Raw genomic sequence first — 17,859 nt, 5'->3', positions numbered from 1 at the left:
CCTGTCTGGCTTTTCCTTTCATCTCTTTTGAAGCACTCAAACCATGTATATGATGGGGTGATGCTGTTGGATCATATTGTACAAACACCCTCTAACAAGGGCCTGATCTTGCTCCTGTTGCCTGCAGTGAGATCAAGGCTCATGAATTATACTGCAGATGCAACCATATTTTTTATTAGAATTCCAAAGTTCCTGGGCTTGGTCACTAGAGGGTACCGTTGCCCCAACTGCAAAGCAGGAGATGGCTTCAGTGCTTAGATATCCATTACTGCACAATAACTAGTGATTGTACAAATGGATTTGCACAAGCTTGATCGTTCCACGGTGTGAGAATTAAAGAAGCAGATGTTTGACCTACTTCGCCAATCTGTGGTAGACAAGTTCAGACTTAGTTTATATGTATCTGTAACACAGTGTTGCAGAATGTTATCAACAGCTGCTAATTCTTCATTCACTAAAGCTGCTTTCTAGCTTCAAGAGTATGCTTTGTTCTACTTTTTATAAATATGCTAATGCTAAGGAGTAATGACCAGCCCTCATCACACATTAAGCACTTGGTAACTTTGGAGCATAAAGACAGGTTTCAGAGTAACAGCCGTGTTAGTCTGTATTCGCAAAAAGAAAAGGAGTACTTGTGGCACCTTAGAGACTAACCAATTTATTTGAGCATGAGCTTTCGTGAGCTACAGCTCACTTCATCGGATGCATACCGTGGAAACTGTAGCAGACTTTATATACACACACAGATCATGAAACAATACCTCCTCCCACCCCACTGTCCTGCTGGTAATAGCTTATCTAAAGTGATCATCAATGGCCCAACTTGATGATCACTTTAGATAAGCTATTACCAGCAGGACAGTGGGGTGGGAGGAGGTATTGCTTCATGGTCTCTGTGTGTATATAAAGTCTGCTGCAGTTTCCACGGTATGCATCCGATGAAGTGAGCTGTAGCTCACGAAAGCTCATGCTCAAATAAATTGGTTAGTCTCTAAGGTGCCACAAGTACTCCTTTTCTTTTTGGAGCATAAAGTGTGTTCTACAGCACCTGCTCTTTTGAGACCTTGTTAAAGCGTGAGCTGGCATATTCCCCCCCCCCCATTTATTTATTTCTTTTAAAGCTCATATATTTTCCCCATTCTTAAATTCTTCAAACGTTTTTTCCTACCTTGCAAGTAAAACCCCTAGTGCCAAGACCTGAGCAGTTCTGCTCCAACATACTCATCAAGGTGCCTATCTTAGAGAGGGAAGGAAAAATAGAAGAGTAAATAGATTTCAGTTTCAAGCTTCTGAAGTTCGCTTATAAACTGTGAAGGAAAATACGAAAGCAAGAATAAGAGGTTCAGCTCTTTGTTTATGAGCAAACCCCAGACTTCCAAGCTAACAGAGGAGAATGTGAAGCCATGGACTACTACTGTACAAAAGGAATAGCCTGAAAAGAGGAAAAGTAACCGTCAGCTTCAAGTACATGAACTGATCTGAAAGTTACAACCGTGTGGTGTCTGCTTGGAGGCACATGAGGCCTGTTGGATATAGGCATGCCCAGTTCCCAGTGAGTAGTTTTTCATGTTTCATTAATCACCATAACCACTAGTGAAAATCGTGCACCCCGTCTTCCTGTGCTGGTAGTGCCAATAGAGGCCAAAGGTTGAATGGACCATGGAGTGGGAAGGACTCACATGCCTGGAAAGTAGATCCCTACAGGGCAGGAGTGGGGCACGTTTGCAGGACAGTGTGGGGAATCTGCACTGCAGCTTCTTTTGCTGTTTTGTATCTGTCCTGCATTTAAACAGAGGGATGTAGCCTTTCGCTAGGGCTAAGTTCATAGAAAAGTCAAAAGATTGTATGGTCAGAACCGAGTATTAAAATACAGCTATGGACGAAGAGATCTTCTGACTGGGAGACAACAGTCTGAGTCAGAGGGAAACGGGCACACTCTGACCCTCACTCCCCCAAGTCCTAGGATGGTGAAAGAGAGCAGGGGGTTGCAAGGAAAGAGATGGATAGGTGAATGCAGAAGGTTGCGTAAATCCTGGTTCTTCCAGGCGGTGGCGCTGCTGTTTCAGCACTCCCAAGTTCCTCCTCCCCTTGGCTCTGGCTGCTAGGAAATGACCTAAGAGGAAACCCGCGGGTTTGCAATGGAAAGAATCCGTCTGGTGGTAATCACTGACCCCAAAGAAGCTGAAAAGTAAGAGCAGCAGTTGAGAGTTGCCGCCTGATTGTGCCGCCTGGGGTCTCTCAGGGCGCTTTCCTGGTGGAGGGGCGAATGTACGAAGGATGCCTATCTTGCATTTGCATTCCATGCTTGAACTGCTGCCTTTCCTGCTTCTTCTGCTGCTGTTCTTGGCGCTGGGTTTTTTCCTGATCTATCTCCAAAAACCCGAACCTGAAAGCAAGAAGAATTAGGGGTAGGGGCGGTTCTTCTCTAATGCAAAGAAGGCACCAAAGATGCGAGCGCTCGAGCCCTGAAAAAAACTCTCTGGCAGAGTGAAGAGAAAAGCCGGAGCAGGTTGGTGATATTTGCAAATCTGGCTGGGCTGGGCTGCTCAGAAACAAACTTTTGCTTCTTTTGGGTGGAGTAGCAATTATTTTTCAAGCCGGGACGTTTCTCTACTGACTTTCTCGACTGCTGTCCTGCTTTTAAAGCAAACCAAACACCTGATTCCTTGATCCCGTTCTAGGGTTTTTCAGTAAATTTTTTGTTCGTTGTTTTTTCCTCATCTAGGGAGAGAGTTTGTAATTTTAATGGTGGCCATAATTTGAGGCAATTTTTCTGGAGTTTTTGAGGCCTAAAATCACTTTTTTCTCTTAACCAGCTATCCTAGATAGATAAATTCCTAAAAACAGGTGATAGGGCAGGCACTTTCATAATTGTTTTATGCTTGAAATTTGCATTGATATCCTGATTTCCCCCCCTCCTGCTGACAAACAATGGGAAAGTGTTCCCCTGCTGTAAATTAATATATAGATGGCTGTTTAGGTACCATGGTGATGGGGTTCCTTCTTAAAAGGTAAATGGATAGAGAGACATGCCCCTAAAATTGTGTTATGAAGTAAATCAACCCACATCAAGTTCTGGGTATTTAACCCCTTCTCTCAGGATGGACCTTCAACCCCACCACCATTATCACCAGCCACACCCACACACATTATAGATAACCCAGTCCTGGCAAGGGGAAAATCTTGACCCCCTGTTCTATCTTTTATTCATGGCTCTCATTACCAAAGTATCAAAACGCCTCACAATTTTAATGTTTTTATCCTCAGCACCCCTATGAGGCAGGACAGTGCTGTTATCCCCATTTTACAGTTGGGAACTGAGGCACAGAGAAACTGTGACTTGCCTGAGGTCACACAGGGAGCCTGTAGTAGAGCAGGGAGTTGAACCCAGGTCTCCCAAGTCCCAGGCTAGCATCCAAATCACTGGGACTGTTCTTCCTCTCTTTTGTAGTGGTTTTAGTTGGAATTGGAGATTTTAGTGTTGGGAGAGCCCTGTTATGCTGCCCTACTGTTTTTCCTGCCCACATGTCAGGAGATGAGTCCCAAGATTTGGGGAGGGTATTTATAGTCAGTCACTTGAGTGAGGGAACCTCAATCCTGTTGCTCACTCTTACTGTTTGTATGGAGCCTTCTCTGAGCTCTAATGTGGGGAGGCTGGTATTGGACTGACAGGACATAGTTGGGAGTAGTGGAGGTGGGACTCCCACAGCAGTGTTATAAAATATACCAAGGAACCAGCAGCAAACTGAGTTGCTTGGGACAGTTTCAAATGTACCAAGTCCTGTGTTTTATCCTGCTCCTCCCCAGCAGCCATGTAATGACTCTTCTGTGGTGGATAAAGGATCTTCAAGGACAGATGAAACATGTTACTGGTGGGATCACTTGTTATCATCTTAAATTGAGTTATTTTCTCCTGGGCTTCTGAGGATCTCTGATCCAGACCTGGGAAGCTCCGTGTTTGGGTGTGGAAGGTAGGCAGGAGCTCATCCCCCCCCCCCCCTCCCTGTGGCAGTATTAAATCTATGAAGGTGCATTGTGCAGAGTGATGTGCTTCTAGCCAGGGCAGCAGCCCACATGCTGGGGTTGGTAAGTGGCTTCACTCTGCACTCAGCTGGCAGCAGCAGGCAGCTCATCCCCATTTGGAGGGGTGAGACCCTCCTATTCTCCAGAAACCTGAACAGGCTCAGATGAAGCTGAGTGCTTGCACAGTTAGTAAGAGTGCTGGGCCTTCTCTCCAGCCAACCCGCTTGACTTCTGGGTGCTCTCACCACACATCCTCTGAAACACTCTCATCCTCCTCTTTCTGGAGAATGAGCAGCAACTGTGCTCTGGCCCAGATGTCTGTGGTAGGAAACAGAGGGAGAGAGGACCAAGAGAGGAGAAATGTGACTGAGTCTTTAGAGGATTTAATAAAAGAAGGGACATCTCAAGCTGTGGCCTGAAATTCCTGAGAGGCCAATGGGGGTCACAGGCGCTGGCTTCTAATTTTCCCTAGGGGTGCTCAATCCCTGCTCAGCCCCAGACCCTGCCTTTCTCCTAAACCCCCACCCTGCGTCTTCCTGCTCCCGCACTGGCCCCACCTATTCCTGCCCCCACTCCACCTCACCTATTCCCTGCCCCATTCTGCCCCTTCCCCCGAGAGCACCCCATCCCTGCTCCCCCTCCCTCCCAGCGTCTCCTGCATGCTACTGAACAGCTGTTCTGCAGTATGCAGGAGGCACCGGGAGGGAGGGGGAGCAGTTGATCGCTGGGCGGGGGAGCCTGGCTGGCGGTGGGTGCAAAGCACCCGCTAATTTTTTCCATGGGTGCTCCAGCCTTAGAGCATCCGTGGAGTCAGCACCTATGATGGGGGTGTTTGGTTGTCAATCAATAGAAGCTCCATTCTTCATATCCACAGTGTATGTGTCTGCCCCAGCCTCTGTGTTCTGTTCCTGCCCATCTGCGTTGCACAAGGAACTGGAGTCAGGCTGTGTGGCTGGCCACTACTGAACTGACTGCCAAATGCTGAAGTTGACAAGGGGGAGGGGTATTGGGACCAGGTGGCAGATACTTGAATGCAGTCATAGATTTTGAGGCCAGAGGGGACTATTACGATCAGTGGGTCTCAACTTTTTTTTACTGGTGACCCCTTTCATATCACAAGCCTCTGAGTGCAACCCCCCCACAATAAATTAAACACACTTTTTAATATATTTAACACCATTATAAATGCTGGAGGCAAGTGGGGTTTGGGGTGGAGGTTGGCAGCTCGCGACCCCACCATGTAATGACCTCATGACCCCCTGAGGGGTCCTGACCCCCAGTTTGAGAACCCCTGATCTAGTCTGACCCCCTGCGTAGCCAGAGGCCAGACACACTCATCCACTGATTCCTGCATAGAGCCCATATGTCAGAGGTTTTCATGTTGGGGGGCGCACGGAGGAACGTTCGGGGGTGCTAGTGGTGATGCCAAGTGCCTCAGGCTTTGGCTGTGGGTGGTGGGGCTTGGGGAGAGAGTGCCACCTCCAAACCCGACTTATCTTAGTGGGCCACCCAGCCTGAGAGTCAGTGTCAACACCTCTGTGCCCAGCAATGGCTCCGCCCCAAAAGACCATTGCACACACCTTCCTCCACCCTGAAAATCTGAGGGGGGGAGGTTCAGGTATTGGGGAGTGCAACCAAAAATTGTAACTCAAACTGGGGGCTCAGCTCAAAAAGTTTGACAACTGGTGCCATATGTTGTGGCTGAGCTAGGCAATCTTGTTTTTAGAAAGATGCCCAATCTTGATTTAAAGACTTGGGTGTTGTATTCCCTGCTCCCCTTTGCTCCGTGATCTTCACTGCACTGAGAGTCATTGATGCTGCAGTGTCCCTTGGAATAGAGACATGATAGGACTCAGGAGTAGTGAACACAACTGGGATTTGTTGTTTATTACGCTGAGCATTCATGGCTGGTCTTCACAGGCCCTTTTCTCCCCAAACATCCCACCAGTGCTAACCACAGTAGGATCATTTGATAGACACAGCACTGGCATTTTTACTATCAGGCTATCTGCATTTGCTTTGAGCAGGGTTAGTTGATGCAGTGGTAAAAAGGCCAGCAGCTATGGGCTCTCTACACTAAGGTGACCACTGGCCGGGAGCTGTTCCTGTGTTAGCAATGGTGGGATGCTTCAGGGGAAAAAGGCTAGGGGAGAACCAGATCCTGTAGCCTCCTAGCGCTCTAGCTTGCAGCCTAAGGTGGAGGTGCTGCACAGTGTTACCACACAGGGTGTGTCAAAATGCCAGGCCAGACTCAGCAATCGGAAAGTGGACTACCACTACTGCTTACCCTACCAGCCATTCATGAAGCTCTGCCTGATAGAATGACATCACATCCTCATTAGGAAAGAGAAGGTTAATCAAGAATGCACACAGAGCTCTGTGTGAGTCATCATCATTGCTGAATCTCAACATCTGTGTCTGCTCTCTGTGAGAGATGGCTGCCAAGATAGGCAAAGTATTCTACATTTTCCAGTTCTTCTTTTTCAATGTAGATCTTCCTTGCTGGCTGGTGGAGAACTTTTGTTTTGCTGATGTTTAGAGTTAGTCCTAGGCTTTTGTAAGCTTCAGAGAAGCAATTCAGGGCTGTTTGTAGATCCTCCTTTGAGTGTGCAACTACAGCACAATCATGTGCGTACAGAAGTTCGGTTATTGTTGACGATATTACTTTAGTTCTGGCATGGAGACGATTTAGTTGAGAATACACACAGAGATCTGAGTAAGTACATGGTATAAAACCAAGGAGGAGTTTACCTGGAAGAGACACCTTGTGGACAGGGAGCAAGAGATTGTAACTTGTGTGAATTTCCGTAACTTAGAACCAGAGAATGTTTGCTAATTAAACATTGCTGTAAAACCAAAAGGGACCTCCCATCTCCTTATAAATGCATTAGGGGGTATAAACTATATCTAAACCCAAGTCTCTAGGCAGGCAACATGTTTGACTACAGGAGAGTGTTCTGCTGTCCGGAATATAGTCAGACACAGAGCTGTGAGAGAGCTAGAAGGTCTCTGCTGTGTTTGAAAACAGGAAACTTGCAATGACTGGGTCTGATTCTGTGCTGTGCTTCGGGTACAGCCGAGCGGGGAGCAAAGGTGGCTTTACCCCACCTTTGCACTCTCCAGTTTCTGGGCTGCTCCAGGAACCAAAATGGCGCTTGTGTCAGTTAGAGCATTGAGGGGTTGCTCTAACTTACAGCAGCCTGTCCCAAGCTGCTTTTGGGCTGCAGGGCTATACCCTCTTACTTCTGGCACACCTCTTATATAGGCCTTCATCTCGCTAATCCCTGATATCTGCTTCCTGGGCAGTTTGCACAGCGACTGTGGAATTCTGATGAGCTGGCAAAACCCACTGAATGCTCCACTTGGACATTTGCCCTCCCAGTGTTTGTGACACAGGCCACTGCAGCCCTGCAGTAAACCTTTGGTGCCGCACCGACCAGTGGCTGGTCTCACATTAGGTAAGACTGGATGCGTATGTGAAATGACTACTCCCCCAAAATAACTAAGCAGAAGAAAACCCAGGAGTTTTTAGGATCATTTCGTACAAGGGAGAATACTGCGAGCTCTAAAGGAGACTAGAGACTTAATAATGTTCTTGGCTGTAGAATTTGCTCGCTATCTCTGTTTGCCTCAGTAAGCAAGATTCATCTCTGGCACAGCCCCTCTGAAGTGGATGTTACTGTGTGAAAGCAGCTCTGCTATTAACTGACAGTGCAGGAGGGAGGTGGACTGGATGATCATCCGTATGTTTTGAATCTTTCTTATGTCTTTGAGCAAAATCAGCTGAATTGTGGGTTCAAAGCCACATGCGAGCAAATGAATCAGCAGATCCATGCCGTGCTCTTGTGTGCATTTCCCTGTGACAGGCTCAGGCTGTTACTCCCTTTAAAATAACATATTTTTGTTGCCTCTGGGTGGGCTGTTTGTTTTTGAAGTTGCAGCTCAACAGTTTAAATGGGTTATTATATCAGAAAATATATGGTCTACCGAAGAGAGCCCACTGGCCCAAAACCCCTTGTGAAAGTGTGGCAGACGGAAGGGATTATAAAAAATAGTAGTGATGGTTTCCCAGGATTTGGGGGGGTGCAGTTTGGAAAAATCTTACAACCCCAAAATAACTGAGTGCTCTTTACATTAGTGAATTGGTTAAACTATACAGTACTCCAGCGTTTCCCCAAATGGCAACAAAAACACCAACACTTACCCTCACCCATCTCCCTGTCTAACTAAGCCGTGTTTGATCTCTTCTTCAGGGTTTGCCACTAACAGCCACTTCCCTAACTGCGCTGTCGGAGCAGGCCAGACATGGGAGACACGGGCAAAGAAGAGTATAAGATACAGTCATTCGACACCGAGACGCAGCAGTTACTGAAAACTGCTCTCAAAGGTCAGCAAGCACCTGTCTTTCCAGCCCCCGTGCCATGGCTTCCATGCCCAGGCTGGCTGGCAGATCATTCCTGAACAACCAGATGCCGTTTTGTCTTGTTAACACTGATGGCTCCGAATAGGAGAGCTACGTCAGAAATGCCATTAGGCCGCTGCTTGACCCCCAAGGCCTTTTCCCCACCATGGGTGAGCTAGTGCTGCAACACACAATCTCTACTCCCTGCCACCTCCTCCCTGAGATTTAAGGCACAGTTGTCTGAGTTCAATTCCAGATTCTGGAGGGGCGCGTCCTCTAGTGGTTATAATCTTTCTGCTCCTGTGCCCTCAAACTGTCTCTGTTCCCATCCACCGGCCATCCCTCTATTCATTCTCCCCCAATCCCAGATTCTGCTCTCCCATCCTGCTACTATCCCCCCAGCCTCTGCTCCTGCCCAGTCCCCCCATCTGCTGTCTGTCTCCCCCGTGCTCCGAGTCATCCCTAGCTACTTCCCCATCCCCTTCAGCAAATAATCAACATCCTCCAATCCCAGATTCTGCACTCCCACTCCTCCTCCTGCCCAATTCCCTTTGCTCCTATCCAACCCCCTACCTTGCCTTCTGCCCCCTCCACCTTTGTGCCTATATATTCTCCCATTCTCCTCCCCTGCCCTCTGTACATCTCTCACCCTCTGGCAACTGCTCCCCTTCTGCTTCTCCCCACCTCTTGCTCCTGCAATCTCCCTTCTTCCCCCTGCCACCCCATTCCTCGCTCCTTTGCATTGCAGTCAGGGTGCTTCCTCCATCTCCTGGGCCCACCAGCAGGGGGAACATTGAGAGCACAAGGGAGAGTGTCTCACTGCTCTTAAGACAGGTTTCAGAGTAACAGCCGTGTTAGTCTCTAAGGTGCCACAAGTACTCCTTTTCTTTTTTCACTGCTCTTAGGTTTCAGAGGGGTAGCCATGTTAGTCTGTATCAGCAAAAGCAACGAGGAGTCCTTGTGGCACCTTAGAGACCAACAAATTTATTTGGGTTATGCCCAAATAAATTTGTTAGTCTCGAAGGTGCCACAGGGGCTCCTCGTTGTTTTTTCCCTGCTCTCAGTTCTTGTGCCTGCTGCCACAGTGGCCTCTGACAGCCAGGAGAAGCAGTTGCAAGGAGAGTCCTGACCAGTCGCTGCAGACCTAGGTTGAAGTGTGCTCAGTGCAGCCAGAATTGGCAGAGAATTTCTCCACACGTTTCTAATGAGCACAGAATCATAGAACTGTAGGGCTTGAAGAACCTCAAGAGGTCATCTAGTCCAGTCCCCAGCGCTCAGGACCAAGTAAACCTAGACCATTCCCAACAGGTGTTTGTCCAGCCTGTTCTTAGAAACTTCCAGTGATCAGGATTCCACAACCACCCTTAGAAGCCTATTCCAGTACTTAACTATCATTATAGTTAGAAAGTTATTCCTAATAGCTAACCTTAACCTCCTTTGCTGCAGATTAAGCCAATTACTTCTTGTCCTATCTTCACTGGACATGGAGAACAATTGATCACCGTTTTCTTTGTAGCAGCCCTTTATATATTTGAATACTGTTAGCAGGTCTTCCATTAGTCGTCTTTTCTCAAAGCTAAACAAGCCCAGTTTTTTTAACCTTTCCTCAGAGGTCGGATTTTCTAAATCTTCTACCAGTTTTGTAGCTGTCCTCTGGACTTTCTCCAGTTTGTCCACATCTTTCTTAGAGTGTGGAAACCAGAACTGGACACAGCACTCCAGCTAAGGCCTCACCAGTGCCGAGTAGAGCGAGACAGTTGCTTCCTGTGTCTTACATATGATACCACTTTTAATACAGCCCAGAATATTAGCCTTTTTTGCAGCTGCACCACATTGTTGACTCTCAGTCAATCTGTGATGCATTATAACCCCCAGGTCCTTTTCTGCAGTATTCTTGCCTAGCCAGTTATTCCCTGTGTCATAGTTGTGCATTTGATTTTTCCTTCATAAATGTGTAGCTTTGCCCTTGTCTTTACTGAATTTCATCTTCTTGATTTCCGAACCAATTCTCTAATTTGTCAAGATCGTTTTGAATTCTTATCCTGTCTTCCAAAGTGCTATCAACCCCACTCATCTTGGTGTTATCCACAAATGTAATTTATAAGCATACTCTCCACTCCATTATCCAAGTCATTCATTAAAATATTGAATAGTCCTGGACTGACCCCTGCAGTATTACATCCCCACAGTTTAGCAGCAAACCATTGATAACTACTCTTTGGCTATGGTCCTTCTACCAATTTTGCACCTATTTTATAATAATTTTAAGCTAGACCACATTTCCCTCGTTTGCTTTTGAGAATGTCATGTGGGACTGTGTACAAATGTGTGGGTCTGTGCCTCAAAGCATGGAGACCCTATACTACAGCATCTCAACTAAACAGTTGTAGGAAATTTTTTAACATGAGTAAACAACATGTTTCCCCCTAATTTCATTCTTAGAAACAGCTGAACCATTTTAGCTGAAATATTTCAAAAACTTCAGCCTAAGGCAGGCATCCAACATAGAAAATTTCATGTCAAACAGTTTGTTTGGCAAAGCTAGCAGCTGAAAACCAGGTCTTATAATGGAAAGTGTAGGGCAGTGGTCACCAACCGGTCAATCGTGATCGACTGGTCGATCCTAGAGGATCTCCCAGTCAATCGCAATCTCCAGTGGTGCAGCAGGGCTGCCACTAAAGCAGGCTCCCTGCCTGCCCCAGCCCCACGCCGCTCCCAGAAGTGGCCAGCGCGGCCCTGGGTGGGAGGGGGGACAGGGGTCTCCCTCCGCATGCTGCCCCTCTCTGCAAGCATCGCCCCCGCAGCTCCCATTGGCCAGGAAAGGGGAGCTGTGGCCAATGGGAGCTGCGGGGGTGATGCTTGCAGAGAGGGGCAGTACGGAGAGCCACGTGCCCTACCCCAGGAGCTGCAGGGGCATGTTGGCCCCTTCCGGGGGCGGCATGGGGCCAGAGTAGGCAGGGAGTCTGCCTCAGCAGCAGCCATGCTGCACCGCAGACCAGGAGCTGCCGGAGGTAAGTGCTGCCCGGCGGAAGGCCACACTCCAACCTCCAGCCGCCCTGAGCCTCCTCCTGGAGCCAGCACCCCATACCCCTTCCTGCACCGTGAACCCCCTCCTGTACCCCAAGCCCCAGCCTTGAGCCCCCTCCCAGAGCCAGAACCCAAAAACCCCTTCCTGCACCCCAAGCCCCAGCCCTGACCCCCCTCTGAGCCAGCACCCCATACCCCCTCCTGCACCCGTGCTCCAGCCCTGACCCCCTCACAGAGCCAGCACCCTGTACCCCCTCCTGCACCCCAACAATCTGCCCCGGCCTGGAGCCCCCTCCTGCACCCATACTCCCTCCCAGAGCCCACACCCCCTCTTGTACCCCAACACTCTGCCCCAGCCCAGAGCCCGCTCCTGCACCTAAACTCCCTCCCAGAGCTTGTATCCCTCACCCCCTCCTGCACCCCTGCCCCAGGCTCAGCCCAGAGCCCCCTCCCACACTGCAAACCCCTTAGCCCCAGCCCAGAGCCCACTCCCCAACCCCAGCCCAGTGAAAGTGAGTGAGGGTGGGGGAGAGCAAGCGACGGATTGGGGGAATGGGATGAGTGGGACGGGGCTTTGGGAAAGGGGTGGGGCCTCGGGGAAGGGGCGGGGAAGATCCTGAGTTGCCCTTAAATTCAAAAAATGATCTTGGGTGTGAAAAGGTTGGAGACCACTGTTGTAGGGCAACCTTAACTATAGGCAGCGCTAAGGGTGCTGCCTACAATAACTGTAGAATGTGTTTGTGTGTATACATACTACAGCTCCCAGCTGGGTGGAATTAGAACTGGTCATTTGTGTTTTAGGCTCTGTGCCACTAACAAATTCTCCTGTAGGTCAAGTGGCTAGGGCTTCTGCTTTTGACCAGAAGGATCTTAATTCTGTGTCCATTGTCACCATGTAATCTCAGGTGGCCCTGATGGTGCAGCACAGTGACAACTGTGAAGTTCATTGTGGCTTCCAATTATAGGCGTTAACTCTTGCAGCCTCCTGTGAATTAGAGCAGTATAGAATCATAGAAATGTAGGACAGGACATTGTCCCTGTTTTTCAGGTGTGGAAATTTAGGCACGAAGAGGGTAAGTGAGTTGCCCAAGGTCTCACAGAGAGTTGGTGACAGAAGCAGGAATAAAGTGCAAATGTCCTGACTCTTGTACCCTTGCTCCGGTCACTCCTCAGCCTGTTACCAGCATCCTCCCCTCATCAGGGGCTTAACAGACACTGCCATATTCATTTGTTTTTCATCCTTTTTAAGCATTTTTTCCCCCTTCTGGAAGTTTGGTGTCCTAGGGAAAAGCCCAGGTAGGAGGGGTTGGGGTTGGAGGCCTCATAGGGAAAAGCCAGCCCGGCTTCTCAGCTATAGCATCTGTATTCAAAGCATAATGAAAATTTGCCTATTCAGCTCAAATTTAAACTAGCCCCCTACTCTCACTCTTTTTCCCCTTTCCCCTCCCATTGTGATGACTGTCTCTGCCAAAAAATGCTAAGCACCCTCTGAATATGCCAACCCTGATGCAGTCTGTAGGGGGGCTACAGCAGCTGAGTTAATTGTCTCTGGTCCCTGCCAGCCTGGGAGTGAGCCTGAGTTCTTACAGCATGGTAGCTCAACACACTCCCATGTGCACCGTAGCTGCTTTGCTGGTGGTCTGAAGCACGAGCAGGGAGGGTGTGAAGTTGGAAATCTGTGCAGTGTTGGGAAGTGAGTGTGCTGTGCTGACGGTATCATTTCTTTCCCTGCAGACCCCAGCAGTGTAGACCTGGAGAAAGTGGCTAATATAATCGTGGATCAGTCCCTCAAAGACTCTGTGTTCAGTAAGGAGGCTGGGCGCATTTGCTACACCATCATCCAGGTGAGAGGATGTCAGCATGCTGACAGCAAATCCGTAGTGAGTCACAGCCTGCCCTTCCAGATCACAGCTAGTGCTAGTGGGTACCCTGGCATCTCAGCTGGGCCTGCCTCAGTCCTACAGCATTTACAGAGAACTTTTAATCTGCAAAGCACTTTACTAGCACTACTGAGTCATCCAATGCCACCCTCTAGAGGAGTATCATCTCCTTTTCAAAGAAAGGGGAAATTCAGGCACACAGAAGGAAAGACTTGCAAAAGGTCACGCAGGGAATACAACCCAGCACCTCCTTTCTCCCAGTCCTGCATTCTGATCACCAGACCAGCTGCTCTCTGTCTTTGTAAATGTTTTAATGGAGGCTACCACCACTTGCCCCATCTGCCACAGATATGCAGAAATCCAAACCTGCCCCCGTCTGTGAGCGCAGTTTCTCAGGCTGAACTGGAAGAGGGTTCCCTAATCTTGGGGGCAGTGGCCTTCATGGCAGAGGAACTTATCCAGCATATATAAAAAGGTTTATTTCCATAAGATCAGGAGTGAGTCTGGCCTATGGAATTCTGCATGCTGGGAGGAGATTCTCTAGCTCCAGTGAAGCAGTGAAATAGAGGATGAGAATGGGAAGGGATGTGCAGGCCATGACAGTAGCCTCAACTCTGCTTGCAGTTAGACTCCCACCAGTCGTCTTTCTCTGTGCAACAATGGGAGTCTGATAATGAGTGATATGTAAAGACGCTAGTAATGTGGGTACTCACATTGTCTCCCCCCCGCTTTCCTCACTGTTCTGGGGTCGTAGGCAGAGAGCAAGCAGGTGGGCCAGAGCATTTTCCGACGGAGTCTGCTTAACCGACTGCAACAGGAGTATAAGGACCGGGAAGAGCTGCGAGCCCGCTCACCCCAGGCATGGATCTGTTATGTCACCTTCATCTGTAACATCTTTGACTACCTGAGGGTAAGGTGCCTATGCAGAGGACATCCCTATCTGCTGCCTTATGGCTAAAGAGGATCTGAACCAAACCCCTCCAGAGTTAGGGGCCAGAGTTTGGAACCTGGAGTGAATTCTGAATTTTGTGGCTAAACCCAAAAATCTTGATTCTGAACTCCTTACTCTTTGTGTGGACTGGGGATCTGCATTCAAACATTACAGTTCAGGCTCTTCACTATTGTTATGTTGCCCTCTGCATATTGGAGACCATTGCTTGCTGTTCCCCTTATCAATAAAGTAGGGGATGAAGGAAGAGTTGTTGGTATATAGAGCTGAGCAAATAATTCCTAATAAACAAACTTTGAACAAATTTAGCATCCCTCACAGCTCCTGGAACAGGTGCGCACACCTTTATTCGTTGGTTGGCACACACTTTTTGGAGTTCTTTGCTCCAACTGATCTCTAAATTCAAGTCTCGTTGCTTAATTGCAATTGGTTGGGGAAGTTCCATGGTATTATTTCCTGTTCCCTGACTGGACGAGTGCTAAAGCCCTCCCAGCATGCATACTGAAAATAGTTTTCTGGGAGCTTTGTGGCCATAGAACTCATGGGCTCAGATACTGGTAGGCAGTGAAGGCGAAAGGACTGTGAACACATTTGAAATGTGGGAAAAAAGCATGGGTGTAGCGAATTAATTTTAAAATATAACCAAACATTTTTGGAAAATGTGTATTTTTGCATCACTGTCCCATCTCTGTTGGTACCTTTGCCCCATGCAAAGATCCCTGGTCCTCTGGCTAAGAGAGATGTGTCTATATGGTCTCTTAGGCAAATCCTGCTAACAGGAGCTCTGAGCCAGAGTGACACTGTGACCGGTTTCCAGGGGAGCAGTTCCCGTCCCATTTGAGAACAGTGAAGGAACAATTCTTTAAAAATAAAACTCTTCCTCCTCTACCCATGAGCTGATATGTGCATCCGTCCCATTAACAGGTGAACAACATGCCCATGATGGCGCTGGTGAACCCAGTTTATGAATGCCTGTTCCGACTGGCACAACCTGATAGCCTGAAGAAGGAGGAGGAGGTGAGTGCTGGTGGGACGCTAACATGCATGCAAGGAGAGTTTGTACAGCCAAGTGACTGGCAAAAATACTGTCCTGTGAGGGCTGCTCAGAAAGGTTTGAACTGATGTCTGGACCAAAAGGGAGGCATAAAGCCAAACAGAACTTATTTTTCCCTCGTACCTATTGTAAGTGGGGTGGGGGTAGGGAACAAGGGAGGCTTGTAAGGTGGGACGTTCCTTGCAGCCCCAGAATGGAGGAATTATGGAGGTGCTGGTGCATCCATAATTATGTTGCAACCAAGGTTCCATTCTCCTCCCTCATTCCAAACATTTTTAGTTCAAGCTCCAGATCTGACTGTGGCTCATGTAGCTGTGCAGTGATCAGAGCCTCTGATTGCCAAAAGCACTGAAACAACCAAAGGACTGTTATAAAGTTCATAAGCCACTGGACATGAATTTTGCTTTTGCTTTGATGTTCTCCCTGGCATCCTACCACAACATACCCTTCAAGCACTCAGCCTTACCAGCATCCTGCTCATAGCACAGGTGCTGCTGTTCCTTGTTAGTTGTGAGAGCAACCACCATATGGTCAAAAGAATCCAAATCACCCTGGAAACAGAGCATGGTTCAGACAGTTCTGTCTGTTCTATTCAGGTGCTTACACTGCACCCATTGAAGGAGCTCTGATCTAGCTTTTGCCACCTGCTGGGACCCTCAGTATGAGTTGATGCAGGTCTAATGGTGTGAATTACTGCCAGCATGTTTCTTCAGTAATTTCATGTGTGAAGCTGTGGGATCTCATGGAGACACCTCTTTCTGAGAGAGCCCCCTCCAAGCAGCTATCAACATTCAGGTTCCTAGTCACTACCAGAGATTGATGGCAACAAAGAGTAGATGTAGTAGAAATATAGGGGAACAGGGTGGGGAGAACCCGCCCGGATTAATTTAGAGGTGCTGGGGCAGGAGCTCTATTTAGAAACATCATAGGCCCACACTCCATCTTAAGGTGGCCTTTTCCTTTCCTCTTTTAAGGTGGACTGTCTGGTGCTGCAGTTGCACCGCATTGGTGAACAGCTGGAAAAGATGAACTCCCAGCCAATGGATGAGCTCTTCTCCCTTCTGCGAGATGGTTTTCTCCTGGAGGAGGGGCTCAGCTCGCTCTCTCAGCTCCTGTTGCTGGAGATCATAGAGTTCCGGGCTGCAGACTGGAAGATGACAGATGCAGCTCAAAAATACTATTACAGTGAAGTCACAGATTAAACCTTCCACAGCCAGAACTCTCACCCAGGGGCTCAAATAGTTTCACCCTGGCACTTTCACGAGCAAACGTCACAATTATGTTTGATATTTTTAAGTTAACATTTTTTCTAATGCTTTTTCTAAATAGGATTTATATTGTTTACTCCCAGTAGACCCTTTGTACTGTGTCTGCTGGACTGCAACAGGGGACAGTTTGATTTGGGGGCAAGGGCAGTTTTAACCTAGTCAGAGCTTCCACTCTCTTTACCTATGGCCCATGTTAATTAATGCCTCAAACCATTTTACAGTAGCAGTCAGGAAAGCACAGCCAATGGTTTATACTGAGGTCAGCTCTTTTGTATCAACTCTGTCAGCCACCAACCGAGTTAAGACAAGTGGTCGCAGCTTATTTGGAAAACTCCCCTCTTTGCTGCTTATGCCACATGGAATCTGAGCCCATAACACAAAAACCAAGTTTTAAAAACAGTCCTCCAGGATGAGTCTCACCTTGTTCCCTGTGAAATCAAGGGCCCTTTACATGGGCAATCAATTATTATTTCTCCCAACCCTGCCCTCTGGGAGGCTTGGTGCCTATGGAAAGCAGAAGCAACACCTGCTCCTGGAGGAAGGAGACACCACCCAGTGTACATTCGTCATAGCAGCAATTTCCTTGAGCACATGTAGCTAGAAACTGTTTTTATGAGTTTTATATAGTAACCACTATGGAATTTTTTTTCTAAAAAGCAATGTAATGAACTTCAATATTGTACATTTCTGTTGACAAAAGGGACAGGTAAAGGGGAAATAATGTGTTCTATTGAGGTTTTTTCTAATAAAAGTTTTACACTAATGAACACCATGTTTTCTCTCTCCACAGAGCTCTTGCTCTGTAACGTTTCTAGGGAGTTGGGCTACTATGGAGGTAGCTACAAACAGGGCATGAAGATCTCTTCTGTAAGATTGCCATGTGTTAGTTTTCCTCTAGTACAGAGTGGCACAGTTGCTTGTGAGCACAGAATTAGATTTTTAAATCAAAACAGAGGCCAAAATTTGTGGTACTGAATTCTTCCCCATCCTTCTCCTCAAACTAATCGGTCTTTCCTTTGCAGTGAGCAAAAGTGCTCTGTGCTTTCTAGCAAAGCACAACAGGTACAGAAGTGCTAGCAGCTCTTTTACAGGACAAGAGAAGGATTTCAACTCTGTCTAGCAGAGTGTAGGTGGGAAGGCATCTCCTAGAGAATAACCCTTCCTTTGGCTGAGCCGCTGGAGGGCTGAGAAATATTGCTGCTCTGGTAGAGTGATGGGCATCAGTACAAAACCCTAAGGCAAACAGCCACCACTAG

The 17,859-nt window shown here is 47.9% G+C and overlaps 1 protein-coding gene across 4 annotated transcripts; it reads left to right on the top strand.

Moving 5' to 3' along the window:
• Positions 1–2,082: 2,082 nt before the first annotated feature.
• MIF4GD (MIF4G domain containing) lies at positions 2,083–17,370 on the top strand. Of its 4 annotated transcripts, none has more exons than XM_084647123.1 (7): positions 2,100–2,509; positions 7,330–7,481; positions 8,277–8,410; positions 13,187–13,296; positions 14,087–14,242; positions 15,206–15,298; positions 16,310–17,370. In XM_084647123.1, exons 3-7 carry the CDS (start codon positions 8,329–8,331, stop codon positions 16,535–16,537), a joined length of 669 nt encoding a protein of 222 aa, XP_084503249.1. In that variant the 5' UTR covers positions 2,100–2,509; positions 7,330–7,481; positions 8,277–8,328; the 3' UTR covers positions 16,538–17,370. The 4 variants fall into 4 exon arrangements, with proteins under 4 accessions (XP_084503252.1, XP_084503249.1, XP_084503250.1 ...); XM_084647125.1 differs by having other exon boundaries at positions 2,111–2,188; XM_084647126.1 differs by lacking the exon at positions 7,330–7,481 and having other exon boundaries at positions 2,083–2,188.
• The last annotated feature ends 489 nt before the right edge of the window (positions 17,371–17,859 follow it).

Source organism: Lepidochelys olivacea (assembly GCF_965140295.1).
Source record: "Lepidochelys olivacea isolate rLepOli2 genome assembly, chromosome: 14".
NCBI lineage: Eukaryota > Metazoa > Chordata > Testudines > Cheloniidae > Lepidochelys > Lepidochelys olivacea.
Note: the sequence above shows the minus strand (reverse complement) of the source record. Positions and strands in the feature narration are given on the sequence as shown.

Coding starts and splice junctions, on each gene's coding strand:
- MIF4GD (XM_084647126.1), top strand. CDS start 8,329: ATGGGAGACACGGGCAAAGAAGAGTATAAGATACAGTCATTCGACACC. Junction 8,411..13,186: donor ACTGAAAACTGCTCTCAAAG/GTCAGCAAGCAC, acceptor CTTTCCCTGCAG/ACCCCAGCAGTGTAGACCTG. Junction 15,299..16,309: donor GCCTGAAGAAGGAGGAGGAG/GTGAGTGCTGGT, acceptor TCCTCTTTTAAG/GTGGACTGTCTGGTGCTGCA.